A 20,436-nucleotide genomic window follows, 5' to 3' on the forward strand; every position below is an offset into this window, starting at 1 on the left:
GAATCGACATCTCTAAAAAGAGAAATCACGAAAGTTGGAAAGAAAAACACATGTGCAAGAAAAGAACCTGCGAGGAAGCTGTGGGTCACGGAAGAAATACTTCAGTTGAGCAAGGGAAGAAGGAAATACCAAAACGTTCAAAGAAATTCATGGATATAAAAATAAATAGAAAATGCAAGAAAGCTAAGGCGAAATGGCTGCATGAAAAAATGTGATGAAATTGAAAAAGAAATGATTGTCGGAAGGACTGAGTCAGCATAAAAAGAAGTCAAAACAAAAAATGGTTGGCTCTGAGCACTATGGGACTCAACTGCTGTGGTCATAAGTCCCCTAGAACTTAGAACTACTTAAACCTAACTAACCTAAGGACATCACATACATCCATGCCCGAGGCAGGATTCGAACCTGCGACCGTAGCAGCCCCGCGGTTCCGGACTGCAGCGCCTTCAACCGCTCGGCCACTCCGGCCGGCAAGTCAAAACAACCTTCGATGAAATAAAAAGCAATGACGGTAACATTAAGAGTGCAATGGCAGTTCCACAGTTAAATGCAGCGGAAAGAGCGAATAGGTGGAAAGAAAGGGGGGGGGGGGGGACTTGTCTGATGGCGTGATAGATGAAGAAATAGGACTCGGTAAGAAGAGATAGGGGATCGAAACAGAATTTAAAAGAGCTTTAGAAGACTTAAGATCAAATAAGGTAGAGGATACAGGTAACATTCCACTGGAATATCTAAAGTCATGGGGGAAGTGATAACAAAACGACAATTCGCGTTAGTGTTTAGAATGTATGAGGCTGGCGATATAGCATCAGAGTTGTGGGAAAGCATTACCCATGCAATTCCGATGATAGAAAGAGGCAACAAGGGCGAGAGTTATCGCACAATCAGCTTAACAATCATGCATCCAAGTTGCCGACAAGATCAGTCTACAGAAGACTGGAAAAGAAAGTTAACGATCAGTTAAATGGCCATCAGTCTATCTTTAGGAAAGGAAAGGTGGCAAAGGGGCAGTTCTGAGGTTGCAATTGATAATGGAAGCAGACTGAAGAAAAATTAAGAGACGTTCATAGGATTTGTTGTCCTGAAAGAAGCTTTCGACAATGTAAAATAGTGCAAGGTATTCGAAATTCTGAGAAAAATAGGGGTAAGTTATAAGAAAGACGGATAATGTACAGTATGTAAAAGAACCAAGAGCGAATAATAAGACTGGACTAGAAGGAACAAAGTGCTGGATTAAAAATAGTATAAGACAGGGATGTAGTCTTTCGTCCCTACTATTCAGTCTATACAAGGAAGACGCAATGACGGAAATAAAAGAAGGGTTCAAGAGTGGGATTCAGAGTGAAGGGATATCGGCGATAAGATTCGCTGACGACATTGCTATCCTCAGTCAAAATAAATAAGAATTACGGGATCTATTCAATGGAACGAATAGTCTAATGAGAACAGAGTATTAAGTGAGAGTAAATCGAAGAAAGACGAAAGTAATGAGAAATAGCAAAAATGAGAATACCGAGAAACTTGACATCAGAACTGGTAATCGCGAACTACATGAAGTTAAGACATTCTGCACCCAGGCAGCAAAATAACCTGTGACGGACGAACAAAGAGGACATAACAAGCAGGCTAGCACCGGACAATAGGGAATTCTAGGCCAATAGAAGTCTGCTAGTTTCAAACATAGGCCTTAATTAGAACAAGAAATTCCTGAGAAAGTACATTTGGAGTACAGCATTGAACGGTAGTGAAACACGGACTGGGGAAAACTGGAACAGAAGAGAATCGAAATATTTGAAATATGGTGCTACAGAAGAATGTTGAAAATTAGTGGAGTGATGAAGTAAGGAATGAGGAGGTTCTGCGCAGAATCGGACAATATATGGAAAACACTGGCAAAAAGAGGGGAGGATGACAAGACATCTGTTAAGACATCAGGGAATAACTTCCATCGTACTAGAGGGAGCAGTAGGGGGTAAAAACTGTAAAGTAAGACAGAGATTGGAATACGTCCAGCAAATGAAAGTACTCAGAAGACTAACGGGTAAAAAAAAATCATGATTCCATCATTATGCTGTAGTACAATAGTGCTACACACTATAAAGGATGTTGCAGTGTGACAGACCAACAGTGTGAATCGCGAAGGAACCAGACGCCAACCAACAGCGTGCATGGGGGTCATCGAGCTTGCAGTTAACCTGTTTAGTATTTTCGTATTGTGTTCTAGATTAGCAAATAGCGCGAAAAGTACCTGGAAGCAAGTGGTGATACGCTTCATCTGCCAAGGCGTCCAGGAGAGGAAATGGGCCATGGTGGTACCCTGGAAATCCTGAATGGTGACCTCCCCGCAGATGACGGTCGCGTCGTCCTCGTGCAGCGTCGCATCGGCGTTCATGAAGTTCACCCTGCTGACGTCCTCCGCTGACAGAGATCCAGGGGCCAGGAGGCGGGGCCTCCAGATGATAACGCGGCGGCCCTCTGGCGATCTCCGAGGCAGCTCCACCACTACCCTGACATTGGGAACGCAACACACTAGAGCGAGACTCAGGAGTGATAAGAACTTGCACAGAGGCAGGATGTCCCACAGTAATTACAGCTAATCTGAGCAAGCAATGAGATCTACGTTGCGATTACCTAATCGTTCTAATGGCTCTGAGCACTATGGGACTTAACTGCTGCGGTCATCAGTCCCCTAGAACTTAGAACTACTTAAACCTAACTAACCTAAAGACATCACACACATCCATGCCCGAGGCAGGATTTGAACCTGCGACCGTAGCAGCAGTTCGGTTCCGGACTGAAGCGCCTAGAACCGCTCGGCCACAGCGGCCGCCGGAATTTCTCATTCGCAGCCAAATGATTCAGTGTAGCAACAACGGTTATGAACATATCATAAGCTGTACGTCTCGGAACAAGTGTCATGCTTTCTCGGTAACTGTCAGCGAATGCGTATACATCACAACCAGTCTCCGACCGAACACTGCGAAGGGAACTGAATGCAATAGATATCTGGCGTCGGACACCTCGCAAAACGCCATTCGTTATAGCGCCATAAAGAAGTGCATATTCAATGGGCCCTAACAGCGGAAAAAATTGGACTGTAGCTGACTGAGAGAGCGTAGTGTGGTCCAAAGAATAGAGATTTTGCATCTTGTCATGTTATACAAGGCGTCGAGATCACCTACGGTCCAATGAGATGTTCAAACCATGGTGTGTTTAGGATGTAGTTCAGGATTGAGGTGATTGTGTTAAGGGTTTTGAGTGATTGTAGTACCATGACTTGGACCCACTCATCCAGATTACTATGAAGAGAACATTAATAGAGTTGAGTGTTCTCGGGGACCAAGTTTTGAACTTTCTTCCACATCTTCCTGATGAGTACTCTAGGGTCATTCTCGTCTTCAAAGATGGGCAATAACTGCCTACCAAGGCTTTAGTAGCTGTTTTACGGTAAGAACGTGAGGTCTCGTTGATGGTTAATAATTTTTTGTCCAAAGTTCCTGTTTGGTCAACGAGCATCCAGTCGCAGTGCTGCGATCTGTATTGGCTGTTCTTCGGCTCTCAGGGTTAGCATACCTTTACCAGTACTTGGAATGCTTTTTGTCTTGCTTTTAATAAAGAGCGCTGTGCGGACAATGCTACAACACTAAGTCACTACCGAGGGTGAACATGAATAAAATCGAAAAATTGCAGGAACGGATTCTTGACTTGAAATGGAGGAAAAAAGGTCTTATGAACATGTGGTCGGAAATGGATCGTTGCCACTGTAGAAGGCACTGATGAATGCCAATTGCTCTGACTACATACCGTTTGTTCCTTGTGTACTGAAGGCTGTGTGATTGACGCAGTGTACTGTAAGGAGTAGAACGGTCCGGTGTTGCTGTCGGGAACAAGCCGAGACCGTGTTTGTGGACGGCCAAGCAGATGGAAACGGTCGAGGGGCAACACGGCTGTACCAAAGCAAGTACCCTCATAGGCACCAACCACATCTCACAAGAATGTGTTATCATGGGTCCTTTCACTGCAGTTTGTCGGTTGTATCTGAAGAATACTTTACAGTGATCGCTATATACAACTTATATTTTGATCTATATTTTTACTGTATTTCTTGTTTTGAGTATTTGACCATCTTCATTCATTACATATTTTTGATAATTGAACACCTAGGTACACTACCAATCAAAAGTTTTCGATCGCCTATCACGAGTATTGATTTGTGGATAAAATAGGGCTTTAGTTTTGAATGTTGTATGCCGACTCCATTCTGGTAATAAAAAAGTATAAGCATGTAAAGACTAAGTGCCTCTGTTGTATATTTGACTGATGGTTCGTATAGAGGGGCGCAGAAGATTACCCTCAACAACACTGATGTGCCATTACCTAAGGTGATTCCATTCGAATCAGCTTCATTCCTTCTTCTGTGCCGGCCGGTGTGGGCAAGAGGTTCTAGGTGCTTCAGTCTGGAACCGCGCGGCCGCTACGGTCGCAGGTTCGAATTCTGCCTCGGGCATGGATGTGTGTGACGTCCTTAGGTTAGTTAGGTTTAAGTAGTTCTAAGTTCTAGGGGACTGATGACCTTAGAAGTTAAGTCCCGTCGTGCTCAGAGCCATTTGAACCATTTGAGCCTTCTGCTGTCTGTGCAGTAACCAGTTTGCATTAGCCTGAAGTACCGGGCGGTTATAATTAAACTTTCCTTATTTAACATGTTATAACACGGAAACTAATTACCGTACGAGTAACAAACGTGACAGCATTAATGTCCAGAATATGAGGTACATGATTTCCATACGCCACCGTCCAGTTCTATGGCCACCACGTGCCGTGATCAGTCATCGTGATTCATAGCCCCACACACTTGACTAGTCGCAGTGCACTTGGTGGCGTGTCAACATGAGCTTGGTCAAAAGGAGCAGGGCGTTATCGGTGAAGCGTTATTATCAAAACAAAAGTAATGCTGCAGCTCAGCTTCGGGAATACCGCCGGCTGAAAGGTTTTTGGAGGGGCTCTCTTTCTCCATCTGCTGTGCGGAGCATCATGTAGAAGTTCGAATCAACTGGGGAACTGGGCGTCGCTCCGGGAAGAGGCCAACGACCGGTTGCACCACAGGTGGTTGATGAAATCGTGGTTGCCATGGGAGACAACGCTGCGCGCAATTCTCGATCGTCAGGCAGAGAGCGTGGTGTGTCGCAATAGTTGAACGTCCCGTGGTTCTCAGTACGGAAGGTGCTTCGAACCATTCTCAAATGATATCCGTACAAGATCCACATCGTACAGCAGCTTGCACCACAGGACTCACAACAACGTGTTGACTTCGCCCTCCACTTCCTCGCAAAGATTGAAGTCGACGAGTGCTGGCCCTGGACTATCCTATGGACAGACGAACCTCATTTTCCTCTGACGGATGGGGAGAACACACAGCACGGCCGAGTGTGGGGATCTTCACCTCCAGTCACAGTGCATGAAGTTCCTCTGTATGGTGAATGTGTCGTATGGTGTGGCCTCACAGCTACGTTCCCCATTGGCCCATTCTGTTTTGAACAGGTTGGCGCTCGAGGACCAAAGACGTACAGTATGAGTGGCCAGCGTTACTATCCCATGCTTCGTCGGCGTGTCATACCCGCCCTGCAGGTGAGAGACCCATTCAACTCAATGGTTTTCTTCGAGGATGGGGCCCCACCGCACATCGCCCATGAAGTTCACCTCCTTCTCCGAAACACCTTCGGAAACGATCGAATTATCGTTTCCAAATGCTTGGCTGGCATGATCACCTGATCTCACTCGCTGTGATTTCTGGTTGTGGCGCTGCCTGCAGAAAAGAGTTTACCAGGGACACATTCACACATGTGCTGACCTGAAGCGCAGCATTTCAAGAGAGGTAGCCAGCATACCTACGGACAGGCTTCGTTCTGCTGTGCAGAATGCAATCCTGATCTTTCAGAGTCTTCTGGACACCATGGGCGCCATATTGAGCTCCTTTTGTAGCAGTACGATGTGCCGTAGGAGCACATTGAAAGTGTTTCCATTGAATTGATTCTGCATTATATCTCCTTCCCATGTCCTTGTCATTAATGCTACCAAGTGTGGGCCTCGTACGGTAATTAGTTTCCATGTTATAACATGTTAAATAGGGAAAGTTTAATAATAACCACCCGGTATATTCATGCTAGTCAAAAGTGATGAACACTTATATGAAACCTTCATCTATCGTTTATGTGCATTGAATGCAGAATATTTTTGGTTTTATTTTGACTGACTACCACTGTGGTTACAGCGCAACCGTTCAGAGCTAAGTGAGACGAGTTTTTTAGGCTTCTTGACTAACCATATTTTTATTTTGGCTACGTTTTCGTCAAGGTCGTCAGCAGTTTTCCGTTGTCATTCGTTTGGCAACTTAATTGCCACGCTAGTTCACTGCACTTATGTCATTACTGCACGGCATTCAGTCGTTTTTGGTATAGCTCCATAATCAGTATCGTACTTGCTTTATTCCCAACCAGGATAGGTTTCTTAGGCACTTCACAGTCAACATAAAGGAAGGAAGGAAAAAAGGGAGGAAAATGAGAGTTTAACGTCCCGTTTTGGACGAGATCATGAGACACGCAATCTAAGCTACGACTGGAGAAGGCTCAGAAGTAAATAGGCCGTGTCATTTTTAAAGAAGCACCTAAATATAACTTTCTTGGCTGGTGCCTGAACCTGTGTTGTCAAAGTCGAGTGTGTTAATCAATGCGTCATCTCAATCGGCTCCGAAAATATTGCGCTCTCCTTACACGTCAGCGATTCGTCCGCAGAAGCTAGCGACGACAATTTGTCTGTCTAGCGGTTTCGTACGATTCTTGTCACATTACGCAGACTAACTACTTATTTCATGGATCGATGTTTTCACTTAACTGATCATTTATTTTGGAATGTTAAGTATGGACATACGGGGTAGAGTAAATCGTTCTTATTCGTTTTTACTAAATGTAGCGCATTTACTACATCGGCAAAATAGAATACATGAAAACAGAGCACAAAAAAGTAATCAATGATACTTACCCTGAAGACAGATATTTCTGGGCTTCTGGTGAAAATGGATCCCGGTTGATGAATATATCTGGAAGGGCGGACCGTAGCGTATAGAACATATCCAGCTTCTGCTTCGTCTTCTCCAAGGAGAACTTGCAGCCACGCAGGAACGTCAAAATCCACTGGTCATCTGGAAAAGAAAAACCCTGTCATGAACGCCAATACCGTGGATACTAACACGATTGTAGGAAACATGGGAGTTGCGAGAGTGTTATGAGAAAAAATTTCTGATCTGTTGAGTTTACATATAATGAGCTGAAATTGATATGCAATCCACGATATCGCTATATATAAGAGGCCGTGTTCTGACTGACTGACTCAACATAGCCCAGTCGAAACCGCTAAGGACAGAAACTTGAAATTTGGTGATGGTGTGGATGCTATACGTCATTTGAGAACGGATTTTTCAAAATTCCAACCCTAAGGGGTTGATATAGGGGACGAAGAATTTTTTGAAAAAGTTTCTATGAAAGCAATTTTGAAGCTAGACCGATGAAAACTGGTATTTGGTTTCTCAGTCAGAAATGAGGAAATATGTGTGATTCTTGTGTTTCTCCCGGCGTATTTGATAATCAAAATATCCACGGGTGTACTGCCGGTCTACAGTGTCCAACGGGCACTATATTTCGGCGATCATACATGTCGCCATCATCAGGTGAACTGACGGACTGAGCTCCTGTGAACGCGCCGGCACGGAGATCCGTACGCTATGGCTGCTCAGTGGGAACTGGGTTCGGTCGCGGCGGCGGCCGATTTAAATACCCTCCGCCCGCGGCACGCTCCATCCGCTGCCCGCGCCCCGCGCCACGGTCGCGCGGTGGAACAGATTGCGACGGCGTCTGAGATGACGTCGGAGTGATGGCTCTGTCCGCCGTGGTCGTCGATTTACTCTTGATTAACCCAATCGCTGGTTCCCAAGCCTTGCTAAGATTATAGCCACAGTCACGGTTTATGAGGTCGACATTGGTGCGAATTTCGATGGTCTCTCTAACAACGCTGTGCCAGTATCTCGACGTCTGTACCAGAATCCTCGTGCGTTCGTACTCCATAGCGTGATTTTCCGACAGACAATTTTCAGCGACCGCCGACTTGCTCGGATACATCAGTCGTCACGGTTTATGAGGTCGTCATTGGTGCGAATTTCGATGGCCTCTCTAACAACGCTGTCCCAGTATCTCGACGTCTGTACCAGAATCCTCGTGCGTTCATACTCCATAGCGTGATTTAAACGCCTTGATAGCTTCAGGTTGGACGAGTCAGATATCATGGTGAGTGTTGACGTCGTTCCCTTGTTTACGAGGGTACCCCTGTGAGACTCACTAGAATTGATTTGTCGAAGTTTGACGAGAAGACCACTGAACTTTTGAGGCATGTCTTGACTTCCACGTATTTTCTTTTTAATGGAGAATACTACGAACAAACGGAGGGAGTCGCCATGTAGCCCACTCTCACCGGTGGTAGCGAATTTGTACATGGAGAACTTCGAGGAGGAAGCCCTGTCGTCATCCGAATGGAAACCTATATGCTTTTTCCGTTACGTGGACGACACGTTCGTCATCTGGCCACATCGTATGGACAAACTCCTTGACTTCCTTACACATCTAAACTCCATACACCCCAACATCAAATTCACTATGGAGACTGAAACAGAGGCTAAATTACCTTTCCTTGACGTCTTGGCAAGAGAAAGGCTGACGGCACCCTAGGTCATGGGGTGTATCGGAAGACAACGCACACTGATCTGTATTTGCACGCAGACAGCTGCCACCACCCTTCACAGAGGAATGGGGTACTTAAAACTCTAGTACATAGGGCGCGCACTATCTCTGACGCAGAGAGTCTACCCCAGGAATTGGAACATCTGAGAACTGTATTTCGAAAAAATGGGTACTCAGAGTGGCAGATTCAACGTGCTCTCCGCCCTACCCCTACAGCACAACCTGTGGAGATGAATGAAATCACGAGGGAGGAGGTAGGCACTGCGTTTATTCCTTATACAGGCGCACTCTCGGGGAAAATCGCCCGCATTTTGAAGAAACATCGGGTCGGAACTGTGTTTTGTCCTCCGAATAAAACTCGTACACTGGTGGGGAGCGCCAAAGAAGACCTCGGTTTGAGAAGGCCGGCGTGTACCAGATTCCGTGTCAATGTGGCAAGTCGTATATTGGTCAGACAATGCGTACCGTCGAGGATCGATGCCGTGAACACCAGAGGCACACTCGACTGATGTATCCGAGCAAGTCGGCGGTCCCTGAACATTGTTTGTCGGAAAATCACGCTATGGAGTATGAACGCACGAGGATTCTGGTACAGACGTCGAGATACTGGAACAGCGTTGTTAGAGAGGCTATCGAAATTCGCACCAATGTCGACCTCATAAACCGTGACTGTGGCTATAATCTTAGCAAGGCTAGGGAACCAGCGATTGGGTTAATCAAGAGTAAATCGAGCAAACGTATAGTTGTGACGACCTCGGCGGACAGAGCCATCACTCCGACGTCATCTCAGACGCCGTCGCAATCTGTTCCACCGCGCGACCGTGGCGCGGGGCGCGGGCAGCGGAGGGAGCGCGGGCGGGCGGAGGGTATTTAAATCGGCCACCGCCGCGACCGAACCCAGTTCCCTCTGAGCAGCCATAGCGTACAGATCTCCGTGCCGGCACGTTCACAGGAACTCAGTCCGTCAGTTCACCTGATGATGGCGACATGTATGATCGCCGAAATATTGTGCCCGTTGGACACTGTAGACCGGCAGTACACCCGTGGATATTTTAATTAGGAAATATGTGTGTGAGCATTTCTGGAAATTTGACCCTATGGAGGTTAAGTATTTGGTAAAAGCTTTTTATGTACACTGGTATTTGACTTCCTGGTTGCAAATAGAAGAAAAATACGTGTTTCAGTGTTTTCGGAAATTGCGGCCCTACGAGGGTGCAATATGAGATGAGGTTTCTTATGAAAATGTTTTATTATGAAAACATTTTTAACGCTGAATCTATGAAAAGTTAAATTTGGTTTCCCACTTAGAAATAAAGAAATACATGTTTCATTGTTTTTGGAAATTCATCCCCTATGGAGGTGACACCTGGCATAAAAGTTTCTCAAGAAATATTTCATTATGTAAGTATTTTTGAAGATACATCTATGAAAACTTGTATTTGGCTTCTCTGTTAGAAATAAAACATACGTAAGTCGGAAGTTTTCGGAAATTCAACCCGTAAGAGGAAGAAATAGGGTGAGATTGGTTCACTGACTCATCGTTGTTCAGATCAAACCACTAAAAATAAAAACCGGAAGGTTGGAGAGGGTATGGATCTTATACTGTAGCCATCTTTCCAGAAGGGGCTGTCCGAAATTCCATTCCTAATGGGCTGAAATAGGGGAGAGAGATTTTTTGAAAGTATGTCGATATCAAACGAATTTTGAAGCTGGAAGTACGAAAATTGCTATTTGGTTTCTCAGTCAGAAAAAGTACGTGTTTCTGCATGTTTGGAAATTCAGCTACTAAAGGGGTAAAATAGTGGGTGGAAGTTTTTTTTTTAAAGAAGTTATTATTAAAGAACTAAAGGATTTTTAAGGTAACATCCATGGCAACTGGTATGTGACTTCTCGGTTAGAGATAATAAAAACAATGCGTGTTTCAGTGTTTCTGGAAATCCAAGCCCTATGGGCGTGCAATAGGGGATGAAAATTTTTAAGAAAATATTTCATTAAATTAAAAAAATGTTAAAGCTAAATTTATGAAAATTGGTAGTTTGCTTGTGGGTTAGGTATAAAGAAATATTTCTTAGGAGATGAAAGTTGCAATGGAAATATCTCCACAAGAACGCAAAAGGCTTGATTAACAAAAACTTAGGACTACAGTTACGAGAATTGCTTTTCAGTCAGAAATACACTCAAAAGAGACCATGCTTATACGGCCTAAATTAACGTGAAAATCTTAGAAGGTGCTGAAATTTGTGAACAACATAAAAATTCGATTAAATAAAAACAAAAAAATCTCTGCAGGTCACACAGTCTATGTAAGCGATGCAGCGGAAGCTAAGTTAATAATACTGGTCGGTAGAAAAATTCTGCATCGAACTACTTAAGCGATGCAAGGATTTATATTAGGACTTTAAAAGCTCATATATGGAATACAATGAACGTGGATGAATGGTACAAACACCAAAGCAGCGCCACATGGCGCTAGGGGGGCTGTAATCTATGAACCTGCCTGTAAATACCCGTTTGCTGTCCTCTACTCTTCGGAAAACATTTTTCAATCCTTGTATACGCCCTGGAGAGAGAATTACACGGGATGGAGAACTGCACGTAAGACGTGTCTCACGCCGAGAGAGAAAATTCCAAACGTGCACGATTGCCCAATGTCTGCAGATCTTGTAGGCCATCATTCACTCGGTGTTTTATCCATCATTCACTCGGTGTTTTATCTTGCTACCAGTGGGTCGACTAGGTGCACTTTGACATCTGCCCAAAACATTAAGCTGTATAGAGTTTTTTTAAAAAAGAAGAATAAGTTTTCTGATGTTAGTGACACTGAAAAAACTGGTTGGAAACGTATTTGACCAAACCAACATACGCAATGAGATTTTCATACAAAATAATTGTGTACACAGACAGTTGATCCATTCCGTCAATGGAGGATCTCCTCGGCTTTGCACCGTTATCGACATTGATACTGGTACGGCAACGGTCCCAGGGATTCCAAGACTTCTGAGAATGTTTCAATTGCAAGTCTGAAGTCAGCCAACAAATGACAAAATAAATATTCTTTCCGTATGATATAATTACGACTTAAGAATTATTAATATTTTCCCTTTGCTTGCACTGAGAAACGTTTCTTCTTGCAAAATTTCAAGATTCTAGATAAAGGCGAAGTATCCTATAGGTATTGATGAGTGAGTTTGAGAGCATCAAAATATGTGACATAAATAACCTATCTTTTGGTTGTATGGATTTGGAAGCTTCCATTCATTACAGAGCCAAGTGACAGTAGATCTTAGTATGCGACATAAAATTCAACTTTATACGCCAACCCGTTCCTGAGAAAAAGAGACTTAACAGACGGACGGACAGAGGGACAGTCGGATATCAAATGTCTATTCTTTTTCCTTGTGATATAATTACAAATTTAAAATTTTCGGATTTTTTTCTTTACTTGTACAGTGAAATCTTGCTTCTTGTCAAATTTCGTGATTCTAGATCAACGGGAAGTACCCAATAGGTTTGGTGGTGGTGGTGGTGATTAGTGTTTAACGTCCCGTCGACAACGAGGTCATTAGAGACGGAGCGCAAGCTCGGGTTACGGAAGGATGTGGAAGGAAATCGGCCGTGCCCTTTCAAAGGAACCATCCCGGCATTTGCCTGAAACGATTTAGGGAAATCACGGAAAACCTAAATCAGGATGGCCGGAGACGGGATTGAACCGTCGTCCTCCCGAATGCGAGTCCAGTGTGCTAACCACTGCGCCACCTCGCTCGGTCCTAATAGGTTTGGACGAGTGAGGTTGCGAGTATCAAAATATGTGATACTAATTTCAGTTTGATGCGTCTTCCCGTCCCAGAGAGGATTTCAGTTGCTAAGAGCTGATGGTAGGGTTCAAGTGTGGTGCAGACACTACGAACCCATGGATCCAAATTGTCAACAAGCACTGTAGAAGCTGGTGGTGCCTCTATAATGGTGTGGGCTGTGTTTACATGGAATGGACTTGGTCCTCTGGTACAACTAAACTGATCACTGACTACAAATGGCTGTGTTCGGCTCCTTGACCATTTTCAGCCATTCACGGACTTCATGTTCCAAAACAACTATGCCATATCCCAGCCACAACTGTTCGCGACTGGTTTGAAAAACATTCTGGACAGTTCGAGCGAATGGTTCGGCCACCCAGATCGCCCACAATGAATCCCACGAACACTTATGGGACGTAATGCAGAGGTCAGTTCATGCACAAAGTCGTGCAGCGGCAACATTTCCACAATTAAGAACGCCAATAGGCGCAGCATGGCTCAGTATTCCTGAAGGGAACTTCCAACGAATTGTTGAGTCCATGCCACCTCCTGTTGCTGGACTACTCAGACAAAAGTAGAGTCGACACGATATTAGGAGGTATCCCATGAATTTTGTCATCTCAGTGTAGAACAACGACAGTAATTAATTTAGAACATGCTCTACAACCAACAAACAGGGCAGAATTCTCTAAATTTAGATCACGATCTACAACCAACAAATAGGGTAGAATGCTGCAAATGGGGAACATTGGCCAGTGTTGTGGGATTAACTGTAGGCTTTTCAACGTGCCTGTAACGGAGACACCTACAGACGTGCTTTCTCCTCCATGCCGCTGCCAGTTTGGCCGCTGTGTGACGTCACTCACCGTCACGTGCCCTGAGGTGCGGCTGCTTGCTCAGCCAGTCCTTGATGTGCTGGATGTCCTGGTCTCTCCTCTTGGGGTCCTCATTCAGCTCCTTCACTGATATCGCCTCAAGTTCTGGACTCACTTCTCGATAACCCATCCTGCAACATGTAACTTTAAAACTCGGCGACAAATACTGGGACTCTTTGGCAGAATACCATGTGCTTTCTTCTCAGAAATAAATGTGCTTCACGTATACTTTCGTTATTCAGAAGTTGAAGGTAACAAAATGAACTCAGGGAGACATAACGTTAAAAATTCTGACATAACAAAAAGGCAGGGAAAAACGACAAGACCGATAAAAAGGAGGGATGCAACACACAGTTAGAGAATTTATATTGATTACTGTAGGGCCAATCCCGCCAATCTATGTGCCTTGTTTGCGAAGCCAGACCCTACCTGTATTCTGCCAGAATATGACGGAAGTAGATGCGATATATCACCAGAACGATCTGTAGAAGCGTAAAATATATTAAAAAATGAAGATTTTCTTTGAGAGAAAGAGTATGATTTTAGAAAGTCCAGACTTTGAACCGAAAACCCGTTCATAATAAAATAACTGAAATAGAAAAGAACGAAGTATGATAATGAAACCCACATAGCATCTATTAATTGATGACCAAGTAATTATATATGACGATGAGCATAAACTGGAAACCACTATTCGCATGCTGAGCCTACTGTGACAATATTATTATATATAGTTCTGTAGTGAGAAGACAAAAGTAAGAGCATTAGAACGAGCCGAACACACATGATTAAAAATTGCCAATTTGGAAAGTTAAAAGATAATGCAAAAGTAAAACGTTTTAAATATCTTGTAAATCAAATTAGTTCGATAAGATAAAGATGCACATAAAAATTGTAAAATTCCTGTATCAGTATTGGACTCTAAACAGAACTTTAAAAAATAAATGAAGAAAGAAAGAAAAATTGAATTTTAAGGAACTAATACAATTTATGTACTTACCCACGACACTGAGAACTAGTCCCTCATCAAATGACGGAGAAACAAAATTCAAACATCTGAAATTAGGGTCCTAAGAACTGTGAAGGAATGTGTGAAATTAGTTAAAAATGTAAATATTTAAACAGAGACTTTGAATCAATAAACGATGATGACCAATATATTTGCATTCTTCCTGCACTATCCACGGTCTTACAATATGTAGTCCATTAGCAGCTAACAAAGTACTTAACTACAAAGAACTTACTAAACGAATACCAATCAGGCTGCCTGAATAAAGATAACAGACAAGCACAGGTTTGCAGCGAATGCATAAGATGCTTCTTAGACTTTAGTAAGTCTTTGACACTTTCGACTATGACATTATACTTGCCAAACACAGCAGCCTAAATTTCACAGTGGAATAGTTTTGCTCATACCAGACGTCTCGCTAGCAATGCATTGTGCCTGGCACCATAAAGTTACAATGGAGGCAGGCAGTATCAGGCGTCCCACAGGGCTCGGTAGTAGCTCCTACACCCTTTTCACTTTAAGTCAATGATGTATCATCAGTTTTGTCGCGTTGCAAATGTCACGTGTACACTGAGGACCTCCTATTGCATCTTAGTGCGAGACCAATAAACATGAAGACACCTACCAAGAATTGCAATATTGAACTGTATGCGGTATCAAAATGAGCGTAGGATATAGCATTAAAACTCAAGCCATCCAAACACAAGCGGCACTATTTGGTCATTCTAGGCTCATTAGCCCGAAATATTGGGAATTCCTACCTTCTTTAATATTAAATTGGACCAATATCAACTTCTCTTCCACAGCAAAGACTTCAGGAGTAATAACAGATGAAACTCTAAATTGGACTGAGCACATAATTGCAGTCGGCACAAAGGCATCAGAATCTGTCCATGCCCTACAAAAACCATAAAAAAGATCCTCCTTCTTGATCTGAAAAAGAAACTTGTACAAAAACTTATACTTGCAATTGTCGATTACAGCGATGTTATCCTGCAATGACTTTCTCTTGAAACCTTACAGCATCTGAAACTGGTTATGAATGCCTGTGTTCGATATAACAGTCACATTCAGCTCTTTAATAATATTTCACTATCATATGGCTACGAACAGACAAGCAGAGAGATTTCCACACACTCTGTCTCCTCCATTGCCTTATCAGCGTACTCTATCCTCAAATCCCTCCTCGACCTTAACGCTTTTGCCAGAACAACACGGCAAAACACCCGTTCCCTGCTGAGGAAAGTCCTATGCCCCCTATTCCATCGATCAACCACTTTCTCCAAGACCTTTTCAGTAGCCAGTTATTACTGGCAGTGCTTCTGGTATTGCTGCTTCCAATAATGATAACACTACTACTACTACTAATAATAATAATAACAAAATTAAAATAAAGACAGATATGAAAAGGATGTGTTGGTGTACAAAATGGTGACAGAGACAAATATAAAAGGAATTTATAAGTACACAAAATAAACTGAAAGAAAATGTCGCAACACCACAAAGTAGGCAATGTAAAGTAATGAAAGCTCGGGAATACATTTGTCAGGTAACATATTTAAGTGATTAACATTGCAAGATGTAAGCCATTGCAAATGTCAAATGCTGGAACATTAATAACAATGTAACCACCAAAATGTTGAATGCAAGCGTGCAAACGTGCATGCATTGTGTTGTATAGATGCCGGATGACAATTTGTGATATGGAGTTCCATGCCTGTTGCACTTGGTCAGTCAAACCAGGGACGGTTAATGCTGTTTGTGAATGATGCGGGACTTGTCGTCCGATGATGCCCCATATGTGCTCAATTGGAGGCAGATCTGCTGATAAAGCAGGTCAAACCAACCTGTCGACAGTCTGTAGGGCATGTTGGGTTACAACAGCAGTACATGGGGCGAACGTTATTCCGTTGGAAAACACCCCTTGGAATGCTGTTGATGAGTGGCAGCACAACAGGTCGAATCAGCAAATAGACTTACAAATTTGCAGTCAGAGTGTGTGGGATAACCATGAGAGTGCTCCTGCTGTTATATGAAATCGCACCCCAGACGATAACTCCAATATGGGTGCAACGTATCTAGCACGGAGAGGGCTTGGTTTCAGGCACTCTACTGGTTTCCTTCTAAGCAACGAACGGCCATCACAGGCATTGAGGAGATCTAGCTATCATCAGAAAACGCAACATAGCTCCACCCTACCCTTCAATGAGCCCTCGCTTGACAGCACTCACGCTGAAAATGGGGGTGGTTCGGAGTCAGTGGAATACACGCTACAGGTCGTCTGGCTCGGAGCTCTCCTTGAAGTAACCGATTTGTAACAGTTCGTTGTGTCGCTATGGTGGCAACTGCTGCTCAAAGCGCTGCTGCAATCGCAGTACGATACGCCATTGACATACGCCGAACAAGATGGTGTTCACTCTCGTCAGTGCCACGTAACAGTTCGGATCCCTGTTTTCTTGCGACCGTTCAGTCTCGTGAGCATCGCTGCCAGCAGTTATGTACAGTGCCTACATTCCTGCCTAGTCTTTCTGCAGTATCGCAGAAGGAACATCCAGCTTCTCGTAGCCTTACTAGACGACCTCGTTCAGACTGAGTGACATGTTGATCAGGGAGTCTTTGTCGCCTAAGAGGACTTCTTGACTAACATCAACTCAGCATGTCCAGTCTCATAGGTACTAACGTTCACGACCGTTGCAGCGTGTATTTACAGCAAACCTGTTCTGCATCCTCACAGTGGCCCTACTAGCGCCATTTTTATGCGACTGGTGCGAAATTTGATCAGTGTAGTGTAACGACGTAAGTTTCTTATAAATGATTTTCTTTCGACATATGACCATGTGCAGACTTCGTCACCTACGTCAGTTACAACCCACTCCAAAATTATTTATATTCTTTTTAAATTGTCTCAGAATGGTTCTTGAACGAAACTGTAAAACATCATTTAAGTCGTATGCACAGAATTACGTCACTCGGGCCAATTGGTTTGCGTGAACTTTTTCAATTTTTGACGTCGTTTGTTTCTCCTCAGAAATTATATTGATACACTTTATCTTGATTTAATCGATATTAGAACCACATTAAATAAACTTTGAGATTGAAAGTCGCGATGAACACTGTCAAAATTCAATAATCTCGTCAAATATATTATTAATTCATTCACATAATTCTTCATAAATAAAACCTCAGAATACGTATTTCAACTTTAATAGCATCCACCAGTTTATTATCTTTCTATATACAGACGTGAACCTGAGCCTTGACGAGACAAAACTAACATTTTCAATAAGATTAAACTTCCTATGATATCATTGTTGTAGAAAAAAATTACATATTTTCATTTATCAATTTTTAGAAGCACGACGCAACAACTCGGTTCCAGGATCTTCTGTTGCTCTTTCGCTGTCGACCCGCGACGTATAGTGGCCACCAATTTTCTCTCTGGTCGCGGCAGCGAAGATGCTGTCTTCGTTCGTTACGCCGCCCTCTCCGTACATCAAACATAAAAAAATACAAAACTTTAGGCAATTCACAACCATTACAAAATATTACAAAAATACATAAACAAAAACTAAATTAAACTTATATTCACCTGCAAACTGGGCTGACACTGGTGGATGGGTGACGCTTCAATTTCGTCCCACTACATCAGACATCACCTTTCAGGTGTAGAAACACGCCTACCAACTTTCGTTTATTAGCTGTTGGTCAGTACTATTTATTCAAATTGTCTCTACAGACACTCAGATCGTTTTATTGCTCTTAAAATTATTGTTATGTATTGGGTAACTGTGCTATAAGAAAGGCGCTGTATGCATGAAACCCTGGTCCGGTGTAAGAGAGGGACTGAAAAACCAAATATGATTAGATTATGTTAACAAATAAAGAAATAAATAGAGATAAACAGAAGGACGATGTGAAAGACTGTCAGACCGGCGATTACCGCGACAAGTCATAAAATATGTTCCCTATGGAAATAAATGTCTTCAAAGACGCAAGAAGACGGGACAGGCGTAATGCCTATGGCCTGAAAGTGAAAATGTTGACAATTGTGGGCTACTCATCAATGTCTAGTGTCATCTATGAATAAAACGTACAAATGACTTAATGAGATGCAGAGGGTTAACATCACTCACATTGTTAATAAACGTGTGCATCGTCTGTTTATCTCCAGCAATGGTTGCCAGTCTCCTTGTCCTCTACCCTTCAAGGTTTCCTGTGCCATTGCTAACATTCCAAATCTTTTCCTTTCCGGCTCTCCTGCTAATTCATCTTCCTAAAAGCTTCCCGTCCACATTAAACATGAGTATGTTGTAGATGCTCCCGTCCGCTAAGACGACGAGGGCCGTGTTACAGGGTTGCATACGTTTCTGACTTCACGAACACCTCGGTGGGTCCGATAAGTCACTCCTCTTAATCCCAAATAACACGTCTGTGGCTGTTTGAAACAGCGGGCGAAACGCAGCAATCGGTTTACTTATAATTATTAGTTACCTTCAAATTTATACGGACGACCAGAAGCACGTTATGGCCTCCCTTCCCTACCGAATTGACGTTATTTTCAGTGTTAGAGGCTTTGTTACACGTCATTAAAGTGATATCTCCTAGGGATAACTGATTTTTAGTCCGGTGTTCTTTGCGAGAAACAGCCTCTATGCCATGTTGCAGGTATACATCGATTCTCTTTTTCATATGCTACACACACACACACACACACACACACACACACACACACACACACCGAAGTGACAAAAGTCATGGGATACCTCCCAATATGGTGTCAGACCAGCCGCGCGGAGTGGCCGCGTGGGTTGAAGCGCCATGTCACGGACTGCACGCCACCTCCCGCCGGAGGTTCGAGTCCTCCCTCGGGCATGGGTGTGTGTGTCGGATCGATGACCTCGGCATTTTGGTCCCGTAGGAATTCACACACACTTGAACATTTATGTCGGACCTCCGTTTGCCTGGCGCAGTGCAGCAACTCGATGGAGCATGGACTCAACAAGTCATTGGAAGTACCCTGCGGAAATATTCAGACATGCTGCTCCATAGGCATCCATGATTGCGAAAGTGCTGCCGGTGCAGGATTTTGTGTACGAAGTGACCTCTCAATTGTCTTGCATAAATGTTCTATAGGATCCATGTCGGGCGATGTGGGTGGTCAAATTGTTCGTTAGAACTGTTCAGAGTGATCCTCAAACCAGTCGCGAACAACTGTGGCCCCGTGACATGTTGCACTGTCTTCCATAACAATTTCCTCCTTGTTTGGGGACATAAAATCTATGAATGGCTTCGTATGACCTCGAAGAAGCGGTTCGTAACCATTCCCAGGCGATGATCCGTTCAGCTGGACCAGACGACCCAGACCATTCCATGTAAACACAGCCCAAACCATCACGGAGCCACCACCAGCCTGTTCAGTATCTTGTTGACGACTTGGATCCATGGCTTCGTGGGGTCTACACTACACTCAGACCCTACTATCAGATCTTACTAACTGAAATCGGTACTCCTCTCGCGAGGCCACGGTTTTTCTGGTCGTCTAAAGTCACCTGATACTGTCACGGGCCCAGGAGAGGTGCTGCAGACGATGTCGTGCCGATGTCAGCGGAGGCACTCGCGTCGGTCGTCTGCTGCCATAGTTCAATAACGCCATATTATGCCTCATTATACTAACAGATACGTTCGTCGTACGTCCTGCATTGCCTTCTCTGGTTATTTAAGTGAGTGTTGATTGTCTGTATGCACTGACACCACCATGCAAAACGCCGCCGCTTTCGGTTTCTAAGTGAAGGCCGTCGGTCACAGCGTTTCTTTGGTGAGAGGTTATGCCTAAAATGCGATTTTCTCAGCACACTCTTGGCACAGATGATCGCAGGATACTGAATTCTGTAACCATATGTGAAACGGAATGTCCCATGCGCCATCTCCAACCGTCACTCCGCGGTCAGAGTCTGTTAATTTCATCAGGTTGAAAG

The 20,436-nt window shown here is 43.7% G+C and overlaps 1 protein-coding gene across 1 annotated transcript in view; it reads right to left on the reverse strand.

Moving 5' to 3' along the window:
* LOC126101007 (alpha-tocopherol transfer protein-like) overlaps positions 1 to 20,436 on the reverse strand; it is a 53,162-nt gene that overhangs the window by 24,858 nt on the left and 7,868 nt on the right. The window contains exons 2-4 of the mRNA XM_049911673.1: positions 13,444 to 13,583; positions 7,036 to 7,195; positions 2,249 to 2,507 (exon numbers count right to left, since the gene is read on the reverse strand). Coding sequence (XP_049767630.1) covers positions 2,249 to 2,507; positions 7,036 to 7,195; positions 13,444 to 13,582 — 558 coding nt within the window. The 5' untranslated portion in view covers position 13,583. The remainder of the gene's footprint in view (positions 1 to 2,248; positions 2,508 to 7,035; positions 7,196 to 13,443; positions 13,584 to 20,436) is intronic.

The sequence above is a fragment of the Schistocerca cancellata genome, chromosome 9 (genome assembly GCF_023864275.1).
Source record: "Schistocerca cancellata isolate TAMUIC-IGC-003103 chromosome 9, iqSchCanc2.1, whole genome shotgun sequence".
NCBI lineage: Eukaryota > Metazoa > Arthropoda > Insecta > Orthoptera > Acrididae > Schistocerca > Schistocerca cancellata.